The sequence below is a fragment of the Bos javanicus genome, chromosome 15 (assembly GCF_032452875.1).
Source record: "Bos javanicus breed banteng chromosome 15, ARS-OSU_banteng_1.0, whole genome shotgun sequence".
NCBI classification, from domain to species: Eukaryota; Metazoa; Chordata; class Mammalia; order Artiodactyla; family Bovidae; genus Bos; species Bos javanicus.
Genome location: NC_083882.1, coordinates 81479700 through 81495961, shown reverse-complemented (window position 1 = coordinate 81495961; position 16262 = coordinate 81479700). Strand labels below are relative to the sequence as shown.

The 16262-nt window shown below is 48.7% G+C and overlaps 1 protein-coding gene across 12 annotated transcripts in view; it reads right to left on the bottom strand.

Moving 5' to 3' along the window:
* Window positions 1-16262, bottom strand: part of CTNND1 (catenin delta 1) — a 45071-nt gene that overhangs the window by 11292 nt on the left and 17517 nt on the right. For 7 of the 12 annotated variants that reach the window (XM_061381552.1, XM_061381558.1, XM_061381554.1 and 4 more), the window contains exons 2-8: window positions 10655-10771; window positions 9211-9470; window positions 7206-7277; window positions 6322-6474; window positions 5381-5916; window positions 1776-2239; window positions 439-622 (exon numbers count right to left, since the gene is read on the bottom strand). In XM_061381552.1, coding sequence (XP_061237536.1) covers window positions 439-622; window positions 1776-2239; window positions 5381-5916; window positions 6322-6474; window positions 7206-7277; window positions 9211-9405 — 1604 coding nt within the window. In that variant the 5' untranslated portion in view covers window positions 9406-9470; window positions 10655-10771. The other 5 variants (XM_061381560.1, XM_061381562.1, XM_061381556.1 and 2 more) reach the window with 5 other exon arrangements.

Below are 16262 nucleotides of genomic sequence, written 5' to 3'. Positions count from 1 at the left end.
CTGGAAGACAAACACCTGAGTCTGGCCTCAAAACAGAAACAAGCAGCTGCGCCCTGCAGACAGGGAAGGACTCTGCCCACTCTGTCCTTCCAGTATGCTGCACCCATGTGCTGCATGTATCGCAGTCTGACTTGAAACACAATTAAAGGCACAGACACACACAAGCCCAGGACTAGACAATGGCCTTACACCGTTGGTTTTGAACAAATTATATTAACAAAGTCAAAGAGGCACAGAAGTGAGGAAGATGTGTGGGAACCGCAAGTAAAGCATACAGTATGCCAGGGGGTAGCAATGGGCAGACGCACAGGACAGGGTCATGGACGCAACACAGACCGGAACGGAGCCTAAACGACAGACTACGGGATTTAACGTGCTTCCAAAGCAGTTTCAGTCTTTAGAAGCCCAGTCGTCCCACGCTCCCAGCCCCTCTGTTACCTGAGGCAGCCGGCGGTATTGGTGAGCACGGACTCCCACTCGACGTGGCGTGGCTTACAGTCTTCGCTAGGTTCCCGCTCCCACCCCGAATGGGGAATGATCACTTCATCCGTTAAGGCGTGCAGCGCGTGGTCCACGATCTCCATTTTTATGGAGTCATGGGATGAGAGATTCCACAGGGTTCCTGGCAGAGACCACTCATCAGACAGTTCTCCAGCACCAAGACAGTATGTCTGAAGAATGCCAAAGGAGAAACCCCTTTCCCAGCATTTCTCAGTCTTCCCCAATGACCAAATACCTTGTAACGATATTCAAGCTTTAGTTTGTTACTCATGACAACGTGTTTTACATTATGGCTCAATACAAACATACACATCATGAAGTAAGGTTTCTAAAACAATAATTACTATAAGCAATACTTTCTGGGCCCGCTATACCCATTTGTTAATCTCACCAGCACTGACATTTTGGGCCAGATAATTTTTGTTGTGGAGAGCTATCCCGCCCATCATTAAATGAGTAAATGTCAGGAGAAGGCAATGGCACCCCACTCCAGTACTCTCGCCTGGAAAATCCCATGGACGGAGGAGCCTGGTAGGCTGCAGTCCATGGGGTCGCTAGGAGTTGGACATGACTGAGCGACTTCACCTTCACTTTTCACTTTCACGCATTGGAGACGGAAATGGCAACCCACTCCAGTGTTCTTGCCTGGAGAATCCCAGGGACGGGGGAGCCTGGTGTGCCGCCGTCTATGGGGTCGCACAGAGTTGGACACGACTGATGCGACTTAGCAGCAGCACAGCAGCAGCAGGCCTTCACTCATTAGACACCGATGGCACTCTGTCCCAACCCCCAAAGCCCCAGGTTCTGACAACCGAACACCTGCACACACTGCAATGTCCTCTGGGGGCAAGCTTGCCCCGAATGAGAATGATCATCTGTGCTGTTTCTCTTCCTTTCTTTCTCTTGGGCTGCGGACTGTGATCCACACAGGCTAGCGGAACACGCCCCAGTCACCTCAGAACGACTACTGGGCAGTGACACAGGTCCACCGTCACCAGCTCCTGTGAGTTTAAAACAGGAGCCAAGGATCTGGAATTTTAAGGGAAGTCTTCTGCGTTTAACACATTAGCAAACAATGCTTTAAAATCAGACTTCCCTGGTGGCTCAGACAGTAAAGAATCTGCCTGCAGTATAGGAGACCCAAGTTCAATCCCTGGGTCAGGAAGATCACCTGGAGAAACGAATGGCAACCCACTCTGGCGTTTAAAATCTGGAAAACCTTGCACAATCTCTGACCCTAAACCTAGAGGCTCCCTCTCGGGCCTGGAACTCACCAGTAATCACTTCAGTGAGGTCCATGTCACGGGCCTTTCGGAGCAATCGCACGAGAGCAGGAACACCGTCACAGTTTTTTATAGCGATCTTGTTATCCTGGTCACGCCCAAAAGAGATATTCTTGAGAGCGCCACAGGCTCCAAGGTGCACTTCCTTTTTGGGGTGGTCTAACAACCCCACCAGCACTGGGATGCCCTTGAGCTTCCGGACGTCCGTCTTCACCTTGTCGTTGCGGTAGCACAAGTGCTGCAGGTACGCGGCCGCGTTGGACTTGACGGCGTCCAGGCGGAAGCCCAGCATGGCGACCACCTCGGGCAGCTCCGGCTGTCTCCAGCTGGGGGGCGGGGGCCCGCCCTTGCGCAGGCTGTCCAAGCTTGCCAGACTCCCTCGTTCGTGCTGGGCCAGAGGCGCCCAGTAGTACTGGTCTGATGGCACCTCCTCGCCAATCATGTCTTCATAGCTCCTGCGGTGTCAGAAGGACCAAGACAGAAAAAAGAATACACCGAGGTGTCATGCATGGTTCTTTGGAGAGCTCCCATTACCCCTCATCTTCAAGGAAGGAAGAACCCCAGCTCTAGTATACTAGATCTCATGTCTCCTTTGCATAAAGAATATACTGATCCATTTTTCTTAAAGAGATAAGACAATAATTTTACAGGCATCTGCGATTAGATTAAAGCTACCATTTTTTTCTGTGACGTTTACTAGCAACAAACATTTGGACAGTTGATCACAAAAAAGAACCAAATCCTGACTGCTTAGTGCTTGAATGGTACCTGATACCTAGTAAGTTCTCCAGATAGAGACTGAAATAAACCTTCAGACAGCAGAGTTAATGAAACCAACGAACTTGGCAGCAGAGAAATCAGGGAACAACATTTGACACCAGCTCTCGTGAGGCATTTACACACAGGAAACAGCTGATGGGATAAGGCTCTTAAACACATTTCACCTGTAAGCCTGTCCTTACCCTATTTTGGGAATTATTTTTTAAAGCGAGAAAGCGAGATTCTTACAGAGTCTCTCTTTTTTTGCAAGTAACGGCAGTAGAGGACACAGAGGACTTAGCTTTGGTACTGACGAGCTGTAAGCTTGAACGTGAGTTTGCACAGTTCATCCCAAGGTCATCTCTGCTACTCAACAAATGGGTTTGAGACAGGATTTCTAGTCTCCAATTTCTAAAGACAACACTTCCAGTTCTGCCAAAATACACTCTAATGGCCACCATCACATTTGGGATACCCAGCCACTGAGAAAAGAGCCAGAGCCAGAGCCACCGAAGGTGAAGAAGAATCTAACCCGGGACAGGCTTCCTCCTCGGTGCTACCGACCACCACTAGAGGGTGAGTCTGTCACACTGTTATTTACTCCTAACAGCCAGGAAGGAAGAGACCCATCATCTGCGAGCTCATCTCACTCAGTGGCTCCCGCAGGACAGGGGAGAATCCATTGTGCGGAGCACTCCAAAGAAGCCTCTCGTTTACTCCACAAAACCACTGCCCCTGTCAGCAAACCCTCGAGGTTAGCCTGAGCAGAGGGCCGGCCTCAGAGCTGCCAACGTTACGCTCAAATACAGTTCAAATGGGCAAAGCAGTCAGTCAAAAAAAAAAAAAAAATCACTATTTTTTAATATCACTGAAACAAAATACACAGGTTATATAGCTAAGTGTTAAGAGTAGGCTGCTAAACAGCACATCAAGTAAGATTCCATTTCAGAAGGGAAAAATAAGGTCAGAGTGTGTTTACTTGTGTAAGGAAAAGAACACAAAAGAAAAGCATAACAATGTTAAGGGAAGTGCTTTATCAGTGGATGGTTTGATGGTTTTACTCTTATTATTATTTTAATATAAAGCAATTGCAGAACAATCACCATAACGATTTTGGTCACTTTTACAAGTGGGTCATGACATTCTTTCCTTTGTCTTACAAATAACAAAGCTGTGCCCAGAAGGATCAGACGACTCGCCTTCGGCTACGTGGCTAACGGCAAAGGCATTAGAACCCAGGCCTCAGGTCCAGAGCCTCCTCCACTCATCTCTCGGCCCCGCGGTTTTCACTTGACCTTGCAGTGCTCTCCGAGGCCGAGAACAGGAAGGAGCAAATGTTCTTGGCTAGTCGAGCAGGTTTCTAAGTCCAGTACCACCCTGGGATAAACCCAAGAACCAAGCCAAACCCTCTTTATGTCAACTGCTCCAACCAGGGACAAGTGAATGACCTAGCCACCAGCACTCACTCAACCCACTCAGTCCACTAATGAGGAAGTCAGGAAAAGCACGCCTGTCGCCAGGAGAAGGTGCCGCCACCCGAGGCCGCCTCCTTTGGTGATGGCTGTACCTGGTGTGCCCCCCAGCCCCACCCCGGGAATAAAACATGAGTCACATGGGAGCTGGATTTGCTGTCCAAAAGATTCCTGAAAGGTGAGTGACTCAGGCTTAGATAATGGGGCCTCTAGCCTGGGCCCAGCCCCGTCTGCTGTTAACCAAAGCTACCTAATATGAGTAAAATGAGCACCAAGGCATCTGCTTTAGAAAGTCATGACCTCACACAGAAATTCAGCAACAGCTGGTAGGATATTCTTACCATTAAGACATCCATAAATCTTCTCCTATAATTCTTCTTATTTCTCTTTGCTCAGAAAACACTGCTCTCTGATTTATTCTAAAACAAGGTTGGCAGCCCATGGGCCACATCAGCCCTGAAACTAAGAACGGTTTTCACATTTTTTTGTGGTTTTTGCTCAGTCACTAAGTCATGATCGACTCTTGTTGACCCCATGGACTGCAGCATGCCAGGCTCCCCTGTCCTCCACTATTTCCCAGAGTTTGCTCAAATTCATGCCCACTGAGTTGGTCATGCTATCTAACCATATCATTTCATATTTTTAAAAGGCTGTAAAATGAACAATGACATACAACAAAAACAATATATCATTTGCAAAGCCTAAATCAGTTCCATGGTCCTTTATAGAAAAGGTTTAGGGCTTCCCTGATAGCTCAAATGGCAAAGATTCTGCCTTCAATGCAGAAGACATGGGTTCAATCCCTAGGTCAGGAAGATCCCCTGGAGAAGGGAATGGCAACCCACTCCAGCATTCTTGCCTGGAGAATTCCACAGACAGAGGAGCCTGGCGGGCTACAGTCCATGGAGTCCTCCCACACGACTGAGCGACTAACACTTTCACTTTCAACTGTCCATCCGGCTCCTGAAAGCCTAAAATCCTTAACCTTGTTCTTAACACCAAACAAGAAGTGGAAGAAATTCACAAGAACAAGTATTCAATAGCTTCAGATATCAGGTTCCAAACGGGGGCGTCAAATCTTAGGCAGAAAATAAACCAACTCTTGACACAGAACCAAAGGCCTCTCCTCAGGACACAGACCAATTAACTGTCACAGGTTGTTTTCTATAATTAGAATATATGATATTTATAATGAAAAGGAGACCAAAAAAGTCAAGTCAGTATTTAGTAAAATCAGAAGAGGGACGATGAGGATGGTCTCCTACAGACACAGGCCGGGGAGGGGCCCAACTGCCTGCGCTCCCCGCGAGGAAGCGCGCCCCTTCCGTCTGCCAGAGGCGCCCCGCCGCCCTCCTCCCTGCCCACCTGAGGCGCCGCCGCGGGTCAGAGGGCGTCCCCGTCCGCCGGCCCGTGCCGTAATCGGACATCATGCCGTAATCCACGTCATCGTAGCCCATGCTTCGCTGGTCGTCCTCCAGCCCGTAGGGCTCCGGATGGAAGCGGTGCAGGTCCACACTGCTCCCGCCCACCCGGACCTGGGGCTGCGGCCCGTAGACGTCCTGCCGGCTGGGCGCCCGGTAGCCTTCCATGCTGGGCCGGTACCGCTCCTCGATGCGGGTCACCCGCGACAGGCTGCCGTAGTTGTCGCCGCTCCCGGGATACCCGTCCTCGTAGTGGCGGCTGTATCCGTCGGGCGGGTAGTGGAAGTTCCTGGGGAGGGTGGCCGTGCCTGCTTGCCCCACGTAGGGACCCGGGCCCCCGTTGCCGTTCTTGCGGAAGTCACGCCCCAGAGTCTGGATGTAGCTGTTCGACACCGCCGAGGCGTCTACAGGCAGCCCGTCGGGCCCCATAGGGACTGGCTGCACCGTCCGCGTCGTCACCGTCTTCACCACTTTCTTGACCTTCGAGTAAGGAAACAGAAAAGGAACGTTAACGACGTGAACAAATTAAGCGTAAACTGTAGACCCCTCTAAGAAATAACCCTGTGTCCCCAGCTTGCTTTCCCTAGAAATGCCGAGCAATCTCACCGCCTCCCCGTCGATCTTCCGGGAAGTCCGCCGGGAACAACACCGCAATGGCAGTCACAGTGCCTCAAGGAAAGCTGCTGAGACTCCCTTCCTCATTCCATCAGGTTTTCTCATATCTCTTCCAGCTTCCCTGTGCAGCCCGGGAGCACTTTCTCTACGGCTTCACTACAGGTCACTGGCACTTCTGCCACCCTAGTGAACTGCCCAGCCCTTCCCCTTGATAAAGGCCACAGGAAGACCTCCGCCCTCACCCCAGACCTCACACAAGGCTCAGCTTACTGTGGTCTCTGTGCGCCGAGTGGTTCCGTCGTCCGAGGTCTCCACGGAGACCACAGACATGGCGCCCTCGGGGTCCTCTTCCGTGTAGGTCTCCACAATCTGCCCCGGCTCCTGCATCCTGGGGACAGTGCTGTACAGAAGGTGGCTGTGATCCTACACGGCAGAGAGAAGAGGGAAAGAGCCACTCCTAAGCCATATACACTAATGATCCATCCCAAGGGGCAGCACAGTCTCCCTGAAGACAACACATCTTCTGTGGGCCCAGAATTTTTAGGAGTGACTGTTCCCACTTTCCCAACTTGTACAAAAGGGCAGAAGATATAAGTTCCCAGTCCCATTCACCTAACAAACAGGAACTGAGTTAACTACAGCTACATCAGCACCCCTAGTGGCAGAGGCAGCAGACAGCACCCCAGGTCTAGTCATCCAAGTGAGCATGAACTGTGTAAAAAGCAGCTGTATCTGTATCTGAGTGATCCTTCAAATAAAACAAAGTTTACCCAATAAGAACCTTTAAGATGAACCAGAAAACCTCAGTAAGAGCCATCTTCTGAATGGCTCAATGTGATTTTTCAGATATGCCTAAGGCTCAAGACCAGCTAGATTTCAGGTAGGGATTTCTGCAAAGTAGAACCACACCCACTCTAGAAAAGGGATGTAGTAATGGAGGGATCAAACACTAAATCAATGGCCAATATAAGCCCCAAATAAAACCATATATATACTTTGAAGCTCCACTTTTTTTCATTTTTTTCCACTAAATGAAACTAATTAACGAGAGTTTACAACGTGCCAGGTAATTTAGAAGACACCAACATGCTCTCAAGCTGGGAAAGTAAAAAAGATATGAACAAGCAACCCAGACCTTGAACCAAAAGAGGTACCTGGGGTCCGTTGAGGCTTAGATCTGAAAATTTCTGTCGCTCAAGGTCAGCATCGCCCACAAAGCGGCCGTTCTGAAACAGAGCCCACAAGGAGACAATTCACTTTGTGGCCTTCTTCTGCTCCAAACACAAACGACCTTTTTCCAAACAGGAAAAGGGCTTTCAAGAAGGCATTTGTGGCCCAGAGTCCGTCTGTCAGTACAGATAAAAGAACCACATTGTGCCTTAGACTCAGCACCTCAGACGCGCAACTGGGCCTGGAGCTCAAGCGGCCTGGGCCTCTGGAACTTACGATGGTGAGGGCTCTGAGGCAGAGGTGTTTGTGCACGTTGGTCAGTTTTGTTCAGTGCCTCCCTAGCACCCTCAACAGTGCCTGCACATACTAGGCACTCAAAACTCTTTTCTGAATAAGGTAAGTTCCCTGTAAAATCTTTTTGGAAAGCCATAAGAACATAGGAAAGTTGGAAAAGCTAGGGTGGGGGGTTTCCAAAAGCCTTCACTGTTTCATGCATCTTCATGCTCTACAACCATGGGAAACGCCCACACCAGGCGGCTTTCTACAGAAAGAAGCAAGAGATACGAGTTTCTCTTTTCAAGCAGGAAGAAAATAAGCATCTCAGCCCCCTTCAAGCAAACAAATGTCTCAGTATCTTCATCACCAATTATAAGATCCACAGAACACATTCAAAAATGCCATTCTTAAGTTGCTCCATCTGAAGCAGCAGGAAATAATCTAATGACCGTATACTAGGTAAAAACACATTTGACTACTCCCCTTCACAAAGCCTACAGTGAGATCAGCCACCTTGAGAGACTCTTCCCCTACCCTACTCGCATTACGTAGGTCATGTAATGCTGTAGGGAAAGGAAGTTAAACATTATTTTCAGGAAGAAGGAAGGGTGTGGTTTCACTGCTGAGCAGAAGTTAAAAATAAAAGAGAGAGACTCCATGTACTAAATCCTGGAATTCCCCACCACCTCCAAGGCTGAGCGCTCCTGCTCTCCTTTGCAATATATACCCCTCCAACCCTCAGCCTCTATTCTTGTTCCTGTAAAAATCCTAGAAGCCCTGCAAACACATGGCTTCCAAATTCCTGATTGTCCCCAATTGAAATTACATCCTCTCACTCAACAAGCTCCGTAGCCTGAAGGACCATCTCCATTTCAAACATTAATAAGCAATCGTGAGCATGAGCGTTGCTCTTGATTCCCATCAGGATCTCCTAAGATGAACTCTATCAGGCAATGCCTATTACACACACACACACACACGCACACAAACACACGCACACACGCGCACACACACACACACACACAGACAAAACCTCAGACAGATTACATCACAGCAAAGTCAGACTACAGAAACCATAGGAAACACAAGATACTTCTCGTTTCGAACACCAACTCACTTCAGAGTCACATCCGAGTCAGCCAACCCAGAGACCACTGGCTCCTGCGGTCATCTGGCTTAAATAGCAGCATGATGCTCCCTCTCCAACTCTAACCAAAAGAATTAACAATGACCCCCTTCTCCAAAAAATGACTTGAACAGCCAACAAAAAAAGTGTGGAGCGGGAATACACAATTTACCAACACTGCCACGCCTCTGAGCAAACTGTTCTGTGAGGGAGAATGAGAATGCAAGATGTCCAACTTCCCCAACCACGAAGCAGGCATTTAATATCCTGAATTTTTGATATGGAGGAAGAGGGAAACCAGGGGGAAAAAAAAGAAGTTAACTTGAGCACAGCTTCAAATTATATGATCTGCCACTACCAGAACGGCATCCCGACCCAGAAACCCCACTGCAGCCGACACGAAGTCAGATGGATGCTTCGAGAGAGATGTCCACGTAACTCGGCAGAGCAGCAATGTCCTGTCTTAATCAGTACCGAGCACCCTGCGAAGGCGATCACTAGGCAGGGGCACGGGATGCCCGCCGTGCGGAGAGCAGCCTCCCCGAGGGGTCCGTGTCTGCGGGCAGGCCTGGCGGACGGAGGGTTACCTGGTGCCGGCGGGTGAGCGTGCCGTTGGCCAGGAGCGGGCTGGCGTCCTGCGGGGAGACGCGGACGCGCTCCAGCTGCGCCGAGACGTGGCGCCGCTCCTCCTCCAGCGCCCGGGTCAGCTTCTCAAATTGCGCCTCCTGCTCCTTCACGGAGGCCAGGATGCTGGCGGGCGACTCCACCTCCGAGTCGTCCATGGAGGTGAGGGCAGGGCAAGAGAAGAGGCCACTGAGGGGGGGAGGGGGGAGCCCCTCACTGCACACTACCGGGAGGCGAGAGAGGGGAGAGAAGCGCACAGGTCAGAGAGGACAGGTGCGCGATTCACCCCGGAGCCAGAGATGCCCCTCGCGGTCTGCCTGCAGCGCAGAGAGAGAGCCGCCACCAAGCCCGGGCCCGCCACCGGCGCCTGCACAAGCAGGGTCCTCTGCCCACGACCCTCTGTAACAGCGCCTGGGACCGCCGCTGAAAGCTAAGGTGCGACCAGCCCCGCGCCCTGCACGGTCAGTAAGAGAGGACGGGGCTCAGGACTGCTCACACAGGAGAGTCAAGTCAGGCTCCTTTTCTCAGCGAAGCTGCAACTCCGCACCACAGACAAGCATTCAGGGTCCTGCGGGACAAGCCGCCTCTCGAGACAGAGGGGCAGGACAGATCTTAGTTCACGTCTCCCAGATCCGAACACCGAAACTGCGGCAGTGGTGACAAAACATACTAAAGGAACTTGCCAAGTCATAATACCAAGAAGGGGGAGAAGTGAAAAAATATTCCCACCATCGAAGGCAGGAAATACAACTAAGGCCCTCAAATTGAGTACATACATAAAGGGGCTTTTCTACTCTTCAAAACTGTACTACAATATTGAAGGCAGAATGTGTGCCTTGGCTAACGGACAAGAAAGCAGCAGAATAAAAAAGACTACGTGCGAACAGGAGCCATTTTCAGTGACCTCCACATCTCTGTGGAGTAGGAAAAGGAGCCATCATATGAAACTATAATCAAGTTATCCCTTCTAGCAGTTCGTAGACTAACCTTTAGTCGATAGCTGGGACTTCCTACATCCCTGTCATCCTGAAGAAAGCTCTAAATAGGCTCCATTTTTACATCTTTACTTATTCCAACTAAAGGCAAACATCCAAGCACCTAGAGAGGGTTTGTGTGTAACTACCACCACAAATGACAGTTACTCAGAACTGAAGAGTGCCCCATACCCTGTGACGTGAACTACCGAGTTGCCTAATAGGTGGAGGGGCACCGCAGTTACACTGTTGGGTTGATTAGGGATTCCCTCTTACAAGCTGGCAGTGGGAGACTTTCTGGGGGAGTCCCAGATGTACTATGTTGAAAGGTGGGTTTCAGAATAAACCCTCTATTTCCCACCCTCTCATCAACACCTCCAGAAAAAAACACTTAACAATTTTTTATTGTTAATAAACATATTTATATACACACCTGTTAAGAGAAGGTCGCAACTGATTGGTTTAACAGAAAACAGCCCAGGCTAGATCCAAAGTGTCATGGGAGAAGCATCCCAGCCACCACAGCAAGGAGGAAGCAGGAAGGAGAGAGCTGTAGGAATACGTGGAGGAAAAACAGGAGTGAGAGGAAAATAAAATATATCTAATGTATTAAAAAAAAAAAAAAACGAGCAAGGGCAGATATGGGGGAAAAAACAATCTAGGAATGGGGGTAATTTAAAACATGACCTAGAATTGCTTAATGTGACAGATGCCCTTTGGACTTTACTGTTTTCAAATACACGGACCCTGAATGTAGTTTTCAATAAAACTGGATTCTGCGGTCATGTCAGAGTTTCCCCACCTGTACTTCTGCAGAGCACTAGGAGCAGGTTATAATACGGATAGAAATTCATTTACCCCCTGTTCCCAGCAACCAAATTGGGAAGAAAGAGAAAACTGCTTTTGGAACGCCCTTCCGCCTCCTCCCCACCCCTGAGGCAGAAACGTCCAGAGCCCAGTCCCAGCATGCCCACAAAGACGTTGGGAAACCAGTGCAATAGTCGTGCTGGGGAAGGCGTGTGGGGACTAGCCAGGCTCAGCCTTCGGCTTCAGTTCCCTTTCCCACGCTCCCCAGGGCCCTACCAAGCACAGACGCGCAGGCCTGTCTGCTTCAGTGTACACACAGCGTTCAGCAAGCACGAGTATCCAGAGGAACTGACAAGCAGGCGCCCAACAAACTCCTTGGGCTTCCCCAGTGGCTCAGCTGGTAAAGAATCCGCCCGCAATGCGGGAGACCTAGGTTCGATCCCTGGGTTGGGAAGATGCCCTGGAGAAGGGAACGCCTACCCACTCCAGTACTCTGGACTGGAGAAGTCCATGGACTGTATAGTCCATGGGGTCAGGAAGGGTCGGACTGGCTGAACAACTTTCACTTTTCAGACGCCTTAATTAATTCTCCATCACCCAGACTCCTCCCAGTGGACCAGGCCCTCAGTCCAGGAACGCAGTCCTCCGGCCTCTGGGCTCCCACAGCCACTTACCAACCCCGTTCTTCCTCTAAGTTCAAAGGCCGCTGTCGCTTTCTCAATCCCCTACAGAGCAACAGGCCATTCAAAAGTCTTTTTTTTTTTTAAATATTCCTCCCTTTCATTTTTATTACTTAATTTTAAATACTTGTGCTTACCCACTACATCAATGACCTACGAACCTTCCATACTGAAAGGACTCAGCTCGAGAGCTTCTCCCAGGTCGGTCTGAACTGTAGTTACTACTCGGGCAGTCTCCACCCTGTAATTTTCTTTGCTAATAAAAGACCAAACTACCACTACTATCGAGCATACAATGACAACATTCCCTGTTGCAAAGAGAAACTGTCAGTCTGCCATAAAATCGCTGCCTTTTGCCCCCATGACTTTAGGAAGGGTAAGGGGGCTCTACCCAGGGCTCCAACTTGGGAAGCAGGATCTGGAGACCCAGCCCTAACTTGGAGAAGGTGAAAACATGAAGAAAGAGAAGATCAGATTCCTAGGACTAAAAGCATGGGGGAGGCTTATCTGCCCAGAACAGGGCAGAAGCAGAGCTTTGCAGGACAGAACTGGACTCAGAAGACACACCCCGTCCCGGCTCCGCCACTAGCCACCGACGGCAGCAAGGCCTGCCACGTTCTCGTCTCTAAGGCGCCAACACCGCCAGCCCAGCCTAGCCCAGAGCCGCAGCGAGGAGCAGCTGCGACGAGGTCCATTATATAAATGTGACGTATTAAGTTGTTTCAAGAGTTAGTTTTTATCTTCCAATTACATTACTTAATGATAATGCCTCAGCCTAAAACTATTTTGTGAACTAGAAGATGAAATTAACTGAGTCAAAGGCATACCTGGGTTCTAAGGAATGGATGAGCTGGTTTTCCTTCTCCAGAACTATTTACTAGGAGGTCCTACCTACACCAGTGTTTCTGGGACGTAGGGGGCTTCTCTTCAGCGCCTGGCAGCCATCACAGAATTACACATCTGCTATAATCAACTCTCCATTCCCTACTTGAGGCTTTAGCAGTTTATTAACAAGGAGAAAGGGAAGGTGAAAAGAACTAACAATCACTGAGTGTTTTAGATTTATTATCCTGGCAATCCTTCCAAGGACTCTAAGGTAAAGTTTTACTGCAAATGAGAAAAAGGGCTACAGGTGAAGAAATTACCCAAGGTCTCAGTTAATAGCAAATTTGAACTTAACTCCAATATAAAATGATAGTCCAACACCTCTCTCCTGTAACTCTTAAGAGGTTTATTCCCAAATATCAAAAGAAAGGGGGAAAAGAAAAAGTTTCTACTTATCTTTAGGTTAACGGGTTACCCATAATGTCTCCATATAAGAAATAAGTGGGAAAAAAATAAATAAATGGAAGGAAAAGGAAAGCTTATGTGGGGGAAGAGAATGAAGCAGTTAGGTAAGCTATAGAGGACAGTTTTCATTCCAATCCCAAAGAAAGGCAATGCCAAAGAATGCTCAAACTACCGCACAATTGCACTCATCTCACACACTAGTAAAGTAATGTTCAAAATTCTCCAAGCCAGGCTTCAGCAATATGTGAATGGTGAACTTCCTGATGTTCAAGCTGGTTTTAGAAAAGGCAGAGGAACCAGAGATCAAATTGCCAACATCCGCTGGATCATCGAAAAAGCAAGAGAGTTCCAGAAAAACATCTATTTCTGCTTTATTGACTATGCCAAAGCCTTTGACTGTGTGGATCACAATCAACTGTGGAAAATTCTGAAAGACATGGGAATACCAGACCACCTGACCTGCCTCTTGAGAAACGTGTATGCAGGTCAGGAAGCAACAGTTAGAACTGGACATGGAACAACAGACTGGTTCCAAATAGGAAAAGGAGTACGTCAAGGCTGTATATTGTCACCCTGTTTATTTAACTGCTATGCAGAGTACATCATGAGAAACACTGGGCTGGAAGAAGCACAAGCTGGAATCAAGATTGCTGGGAGAAATATCAATAACCTCAGATATGCAGATGACACCACCCTTATGGCAGAAAGTGAAGAGGAACTTAAAAGCCTCTTGATGAAAGTGAAAGTGGAGAGTGAAAAAGTTGGCTTAAAGCTCAACATTCAGAAAACAAAGATCATGGCATCCGGTCCCATCACTTCATGGGAAATAGATGGGGAAACAATGGAAACAGTGTCAGACTTTATTTTTTGGGGCTCCAAAATCACTGCAGATGGTGACTGCAGCCATGAAATTAAAAGACGCTTACTCCTTGGAAGCAAAGTTATGACCAACCTAGATAGCATATTCAAAAGCAGAGACATTACTTTGCCAACAAAGGTCCGTCTAGTCAAGGCTATGGTTTTTCCAGTGGTCATGTATGGATGTGAGAGTTGGACTATAAAGAAATCTGAGCACTGAAGAACTGATGCTTTTGAACTGTGGTGTTGGAGAAGACTCTTGAGAGTCCCTTGGACTGCAAGGACCCAACCAGTCCATTCTGAAGGAGATCAGCCCTGGGATTTCTTTGGAAGGAATGATGCTAAAGCTGAAACTCCAGTATTTTGGCCACCTCATGCAAAGAGTTGACTCATTGGAAAAGACTCTGATGCTGGGAAGGATTGGGGGCAGGAGGAGAAGGGGACGACAGAGGATGAGATGGCTGGATGGCATCACTGACTCGATGGACGTGAGTCTGAGTGAACTCCGGGAGTTGGTGATGGACAGGGAGGCCTGGCGTGCTGCGATTCATGGGGTCGCAAAGAGTCGGACACGACTGAGCGACTGATCTGATCTGATATGATATAGGACATCACCTCACAACTTTGAGACCTGAGTCTCATGCCAAACATACACAGCATAAAAAACAAATTATCCTAGAGACCAGAATCTGCAAACCATTAACTAATTTTGGCAGTTAAGAGTCAGGAAAGCCTCAAGACTATAGGCCAACACCTTTACCGGTTTGCTACTTTTATTTTCAATAGATTACACTTGTCCTCACTAAAAAAAGATCACTGGGAATTCCCTGGTGGCCCAGTGCCAAGGCCCTGGGGCTTCACTGTCACAGTCCCACGTTCAGTCCTTGGTCAGGGAACCAAGACCCTGCAAGACATGCAGTAAACACCCCCCAAAAAAAGATCACTAAGGAATTCCCAGGGTGGGGGAGGGAAGCAAAGTGAACAGGTGAAACGTGCAACTCACCGATCACTAGACTTGCTGAGAATACCCTCTTTATTCTTAACAAGCCAAGACCTATAGACCCTGAATCTACAAGGTTCCCATATTCAAGTACGGACAACAGTAAATATCCAATCTCTTCTATAAGAATTCTAAACCAAAAAAAAAAGTTGAATTAAATCAGATACCCAGAAAGACCAAACAGTTCAACAATGTCAACCAGGTAACAGGGCAAAAAGTCACTTGCCTACAGCACAATCCCCACGATGATGTTCTACTGTAAACAGGCTGCAGAAACAGTTTGGACTTAGAATTCTTAAAGGTTAAGAATATCAACTTTGGAATCACACTGACTGTGTTCAAATCTCAACTCTGTTGCTTCTTAGCTATGTGACTTTGGGCAAATCTCTCTAATCCTCAGGTTTCTTTTCTGTAAAATGGAGAAGCAGGGAGAAACAAGACACACGGGACAGCTGCAAGGATGAAATGAGAGGCTCCATGGCAAGCACTCAGCAAACGCCCGACGCACAGAAAGCTACTGCTACCAACACTGCTGCAAGGAGGCCAGTCCTGAAGACTCACTAGGAGGACTGATGCTGAAGCTGAAACTCCGGTACTTTGGTGACCTCATGTGAAGAGGTGACTCACTGGAAAAGACCCTGATGCTGGGAGGGATTGGGGGCAGGAGGAGAAGGGGACGACAGAAGATGAGATGGCTAGATGGCATCACGAACTCGACGGACATGAGTTTGAGGAAACTCCGGGAGTTGGTGATAGACACGACTAACACTACTACAAACAGCTAACATAAAGGACTAAGGTTTTGGAGGTGCTGGGTTTGGGGAGGTGTTGGTTTGGGGAGGTGTTGGGTTTGGGGAGATGTTGGTTTGGGGAGGTGTTGGGTTTGGGGAGGTGTTGGTTTGGGGAGGTGTTGGTTTGGGGAGGTGTTGGTTTGGGGAGGTGTTGGTTTGGGGAGGTGCTGGTTTGGAGGTGTTGGTTGGGGAGGTGTTGGTTGGGGAGGTGTTGGTTGGGGAGGTGTTGGTTTGGGGAGGTGCTGGTTTGGAGGTGTTGGTGAGGCATTTGAAGAAACCACTCGTCTCCGCAGGCTCCCCTTTGCCACTAGCTGTAGTTCTATAAACTACAGGCTACAGGAATTCTTCACACTCTTAAGGGTCGTGAAGTCACTCAGTCGTGTCCGACTCTTTGTGACCCCATGGACTGTGGCCCACCAGGCTCCTCCATCCATGGAATTTTCTAGGCAAGAGTACTGGAGTGGGTTGCCATTTCATGCTCCAGAGGTCAAAAGACCTGGAGTTCAAGACCTGGCTTTGCCAGAAACAGACTGTGAGACCTTGGAGAAGTTATAAATAACCCCACGTAAGCTTTACTTTTTGTTACTTTTCAGAGTTTAGCTTTATAAGATATGT